The sequence below is a fragment of the Pinus tabuliformis genome, chromosome 3_2, assembly GCF_031772625.1.
Source record: "Pinus tabuliformis cultivar Carrire ecotype Pingquan chromosome 3_2, CPIR1, whole genome shotgun sequence".
NCBI classification, from domain to species: Eukaryota; Viridiplantae; Streptophyta; class Pinopsida; order Pinales; family Pinaceae; genus Pinus; species Pinus tabuliformis.
Genome location: NC_142302.1, coordinates 184,940,818 through 184,946,817, shown reverse-complemented (window position 1 = coordinate 184,946,817; position 6,000 = coordinate 184,940,818). Strand labels below are relative to the sequence as shown.

At 36.2% G+C, this 6,000-nt stretch overlaps 1 protein-coding gene across 2 annotated transcripts in view; it reads left to right on the top strand.

The window, feature by feature from the left end:
- The first annotated feature begins 4,454 nt into the window (after positions 1-4,454).
- LOC149180400 (endonuclease/exonuclease/phosphatase family protein) overlaps positions 4,455-6,000 on the top strand; it is a 442,295-nt gene continuing 440,749 nt past the window's right edge. The window contains exon 1 of one of the 2 annotated variants that reach the window (XM_089416116.1): positions 4,455-4,891. In XM_089416116.1, the coding sequence (XP_089272242.1) occupies positions 4,784-4,891 (108 nt within the window). In that variant the 5' untranslated portion in view covers positions 4,455-4,783. The remainder of the gene's footprint in view (positions 4,892-6,000) is intronic. The other variant, XM_089416114.1, reaches the window with a different exon arrangement.

Sequence of the window (6,000 nt, the reverse complement as noted above, 5' to 3'; positions counted from 1 at the left end):
ACAAGAACAATAATAATTAGATGATATTCTATATGTGACTAAATAATTCCACTAATCTCCAATATTTATATCCAAAATAATTCTGTATATATTAAATGATATATCCAAAGTATATTGTATATATATTGAAGAGTCCATAGTTTATACGTAATTCTTCGTTAACTACATCACTAATTAGAGTTTTGAAAATAAGATAAAAACTAAAATACAAAAACAATATTATTTTATTTTTTATTTTTAAAATTTGGAAAATTTATTATAAAATAGCTTCAATTAATAAGAATTTTCAAAATTAGGAAAAAAACATTATGGAAATTTTATTATTAAACTAATTCTCTAAAAATTTTAGAGATTCATAATTATAAATAAGAAGAAAAATTCCTTCCAACACTCCCGTTAAGAAAGAAAGAAGGACAATTATTTTAATGTCCACGAGGCTAAAGATAGTATATGGGACATATTGCTTCTTCAGCTGCTTGATGTATTCGGCCCTTTTTCTGTGAAGTCTCACAATAAATGCTCCCAGCTTCTTGGAAAACCCCTCGCTAAATAGATTATCCCAAGAGCTAGCTACCATCATATCTGCGTAACTTTCTTTGTTGTCTTTGAAGGCCTCACATTCTAAAATGAAATGTTTTTCTGTTTCCACTTTTCTGGAAAAACAAAACATACATACTCTTTCCTCCCACACTTCTTTTGACCTTTTCCAGAGCCCTGTTTCACAACGGAGTTGATGAGAATTAGTCCTTAACTGAGCAATAAGAATTTTGGCTCTCCAAGAGATATTGGTCTCTATGTATGCTTTTGGTTGATGACTATGAGTGGGATTAAACACTTCATAATACTTTTTCTTTCTTCCTAGCTTCTTATCCCAAGTACACTTATGGAACTTATACATAATAAAAACTTTTATCTCTTTCTTGTTTATGGGACATGTGTTAAAGCAAATACCCCATTTACCAAACTATTTGTTATTTCGCTGCATCCAAGTCTTTTTTCTGTTGCACAAGATGTCATTAAAGACAACCTTGGGCCATCTACCATCTTCCATTTGCTCAATTTTTTTAAATACTTTATGACTTGCACCATAGCAATTGCTTCAATAGGAGCAGCCCATGTTTCACTTAACAAGATAGCATAAGGATTTGTACTTTTAATCTTGAATTTGTTTGTAATCAAACGCTTTTGAATTTTCTCAATTTGTTTCCGCTGCATGTCAGATGTACTGTTGGCCCATAGTTCACAACCATAGAGAATCATCGGAATCACTAGAAGCCCGACAAGAGTTTGAGTGGTTTTCGAGTCCCATAACTCTGCCTCTCTACACCTATTTTGAAAAGCATAAAATGCTTTCCAACCCACCAAAGTTCTTTTCTTTCTACAACCATCCCAGCTTAGATTTTTGTTGAAGTCAATTCCGCGGTATTTGTAATCCGCAACTTCTTCTAGAATGTTGCCTTCAAAGTAGAACTGATGCTAGTTATGTTTTATTTTTTAAGAGAAAACCACTACTTTCATTACGCTGATATTGACTTGCATCCCCACACTTCTACGAAAATGCTCAAAGGATAGTAAGTGCTCTTGTAAGCCAAGAGTCGATTTAGCAATCAGAATAAGGTCATCTGCATACAAAAGAAGCCTTATAACAAACTTGCCCAAATAAATACCATACCCCCTTGCAAATTTAACCACTCCTCAAGCTTGTCGATATATAAACCAAAAAAGGTAGGAGACAATGGGCAACCTTGCTTGACATCGACATCGCTTCTAAAACCTTAAGAAATCCCTATTGAAGTTCTAATTTTGACTTTCACCTCTTCATAAAGCCTATGCACAACTACTCTCAAATGTTTAGGAACCCCAAGTTCCTCCATTCTGTGCTTATCCCTAGGTACCTTGTCAAACGTTTTTGTGAAATCAACAAAGCAACAAAAGACTTCTTCCTTTTCTTCCAAACTTTTTCAATGATGTGCCTTAAAATTATACAATGATCAACTGTGGAATGTTTAGGTCTAAAACTTGCTTTCCCTTTAACACGCTTATCTTTTTCTTTTGCCCACTTGCTAATTTTATTTTCTAGCATGCTTCCAAATAACTTTGCAAACAAAGGGTTTATCATTATGGTCCAATAATTGGAGGGATTGTAGATGTCATTGCTCTTGAAGAGAGGTATTGTTAGATTAGTTGTCCAATCTGTGGGGAGCAAAGGTATTGTTAGACTAGTTGTCCAATCTGTGGGGAGCCCCTGTTGTATGATGTTGTTGAAATTTTTTGTAATGTGAGGTGCAAGAATCTTTGAACCCCACTTTAGATATTCTACTGGAGTTCAGCTAAGTCTTTTGCTTTTCCAACACTCAACTTCTTGATACCCATCTCTACCTCTTGCACCGTGAAGAGTTTAGCATTAGTGTTGACCAAGGGGGGAGGGTCAACCTTGGTATCATGTTCATAGAGTTGTCTTGCATAGTCAAACCATTTCAAAGTTGTAATACTATTTCTAGTTTGTATCTTTATTGGTTGGAGCTCCTTCCTAAATAATTTGGGATTATTTTTTCCAAGGAAGATTAGTTCTTCCCTCCTTGAAACCATGAAATCGACCTTTTTCTTGCTTAATAACTGCTTGTAAGCTTTGAGCTTTATGTTGTCCTTGTTTGACTCTTTCCACATTCTCCTTGTCTTTTTGCATTCCTCAACAAACCAAGCATTAACCGGAAAGAAATTTGTTTCAAACTTCTTAATTTTTTCTCTTTTGCACTCTGCAAATGCGCATTGAATTAAATGTGTTAATTCATGACTATGAAGGTTGTGAATTGTGATTTTCTCCTTCTTTAAGAACCTCTCTAGTGTCATTTTGAAAGTATTACAATTTTGTGGAGTCAAAAGAATTCTGCCCTTTGGGAGATTTTGTTGGACATGCCGAAATTTTGACTTTAATTGTTTATTTCCATTCCAAGATAAACTTAAATAAATTGGCTTGTGATCTGATTTTAAGTTCCAAAGCTGATCTCCAATCAAAACATCCTCCATTTTTTCACACAAACCATGCGAGCAAATTACATAATTTACTACACTTGCTCCATTGTAAGTATTGCAAGTGAAATTACTGGACTTTGCCCATCTAGTCAAGCCATTACAAATGACTAAACCAAAGGCCCCACATAGAGTAAGCAATTGTTCACTAAAGAGATTGCAACCCATGTCCTCTGGAATTCTTTCACACTGATGATTACTCTCTTCTGTAAGCCAAATAGGGTCACAGTCTTCTTTACAACAAAGAATGCTAGCTTTCTCACTTGCAGTCCTAGCATTGGAATCACCCACTACAAGGATTTCACTTAGTTGTTTATATGTTGCAATATCTACTTTTAAGGCTGCAAAGGGATCTTTGTGGTCAAGCCCTCTATATTTTTAGATTTTTGAAACTTGCGGCGCAAAATAACATGCGGCAATTCTGATGGTTTCTATTTTTTGTTATTTTAAACCAAATGAATTGTTTATTTGAGTATTTTTTTTCTCACTGAATGAGACGACCTTCTTTCTCCCTCACTAAAACCATGATACTCCTGTGCCCTTTGCAATTCCCTGCTGCCTTGTTCCACATGCCATCTTCCAGTATCCTTCAAACAAAGGTGTCTTGCACCCTTCATGCTCATGTGTTTCTAAGAGGCAAATTATGTCTCTATCTTCCGCAATAGGCCCTAACCCAGGTCCTCGTCTCCATGGGTAACCTCTGCAGTTCTAACAAACTAATCTTAAGGAAACTTGGGTATGACTTGATTGCTATTTATTTTAACATGCAAGACTCACATTTGAGTCTTTGTCCCTGCTTTCCCACACTGAGCTTGCTTTCCGATTTCCCGTTGAAGAGTTTGTTGCATCTTCTTTATTACCATCTTGCTGCTGTTCTTTAGAAGGAGGTCCAAATTGCATTATCATAGCTTTAACTTTATAAATCCATGCTCTCTGGTCTTCATCTCTTGTTGCCCTAACCTTTAACATTTCTTCCCTCCTTTCCTCATGTTGCCTTACAGTGAAATCTTCTTTTAGAAAAAAGCGAGAACCCCCAAGAGATACTTCTTGCTTAGAATGATATATTTATCATGTAAGCTAAGCATGATGACTTTTATGGGTCTGACTCTCTCACCATTAAACTTGTAGCTTCATGACCCGGATTATCCACAGTTTCTTGTTCATTCTGCCAACGTTTCAAACCCCAAAGGGGGTCCATCATCAGGACAAAACAGAAAGAATATGAATGAGAAATTATTAAACTTACCCACCCTCCATGCCTAACATATTTGTCTTTGCCATAACAACTTGTCTTTCAAAAAGTCTCTTGCAAGGTCAAGAGTATATTCATTTTTCCCATAATCTTTCACCCCTTTAATAATTATGTTTGCTGCTGTATTTTGTCCTTTCCTTAGATTCTCTATCTTACATGTTATCAACCAGAACGAGAATGTTAGTTTCTCCATCCTTATTAGCAGAAGTGTATACCATTTCCACGTCGCGTTGTTCTTTGCACTCATTAAAAGGTCTAAATGGATCTTCCCTCCCAAAAGTTGAATTCAAGTTTTGCTGGTTGGGTTTCCAGCCAAGTGTAAGGTAGTCCCCGATGGATATAAACTCATGGGCTGATTTGTCACAGGGCGTGTGCGTATGTTTCATTTGACTCGCCATTTATAACTTTGATTTGAATGGAGCTGAGTTACTCAATCACAGGGCAAATGGCAGGAACCGTGGCAGTCGAAACAGACTAGTTTCGTGAGGAGGAAGGGTAGCCATGAAAATAGTTACATATAATGTGAACGGGCTCAGGCCACGCGTATCGTCCCACGGCTCGCTCATCAAATTTCTTAATTCTCTAGAAGCCGATATCATATGCCTGCAGGTCACTTTCCCCCTCACTGTCATCATAGTCATCTGAATTTTATTATTGTTGCTTATTAACTCAAAGGCAAGGAATGTGATTCCCCTTTTCGTTTCACAAATTACTTACAGCGGAGCAGTTTAGTAAGGATGTTATTCGTAATTCTCAATTCAATTCAATGCAAATGGAATGAATGGGTTTGCTGTAGGAACTGGTTAGTAGTCTAAGGTCTTAGTGATGTCTATACCTAGAAATAATTAAAAAAAAGGGAAAATCTTGTGGATAATTCAAAAGATGCTTCTCTGGATAACATGATTCTCAACATCAGTGGAAGACATGATGATGATTTAAATCCATTAAAGTTAAAATAGTACCCCCTACACAGGATTCGAACACGAAATTAACCAAATATATGATGACAAAAAGTTAAACTGACCCATCTGGTAGAGAAGGCACATGTTATATCGTCAACCGTGGAGAATAAGCACGCACAGGTGTGAGAATGATGGACTAGAGGTGCAAAAAAATATGCTAATTACTACAAGGGAAACCCACGATTTCCTGCCAACCTCTATATCTGAGTCCAAACTGTGAATGGCTGATTCGTAGTGAAATTGGCACTGGAATCTGTGTTCCATGTTCAAACCAATTATTCCTGGCTGACAATAATCAGGATTCGTCTCCAATTATGGGAAATAGTTCCATGGAACTAAAATCGTGCAGTTGTTTTTATAGTAAGATTGCATTTCCCATCTGAGGAGAATCAACTCCTTTCATTGAGATAAAATTCGCTTAGAAGGAAAAATATTAAAAATTTAAACAGTAAGAAAAAGCCTTAATGGTAATCTAAAGACAAAAGTGCCCCTTTCATACCCTAAACACAAAATCACAGAATTTATTGGGCTTTTCTGCAGTTGGTTGAGTGTTTGCTCAAGATTTTTCTACTGAAGGGTGATTTTTGCTTGGAGGACAACTTTTTGCTGTAGGGATATAACTCTGGTGGAGATTTTTCTGTCGGGCTTTCCTTTTTTTTCTTCTTTAGGCAGTTGCAAATTTTTAGATTTTCAAGTTTCTAGATTTCAGATTTTCGGACTTCTAAATTTGTGTTCCATGTTCAAACCAATTATTCT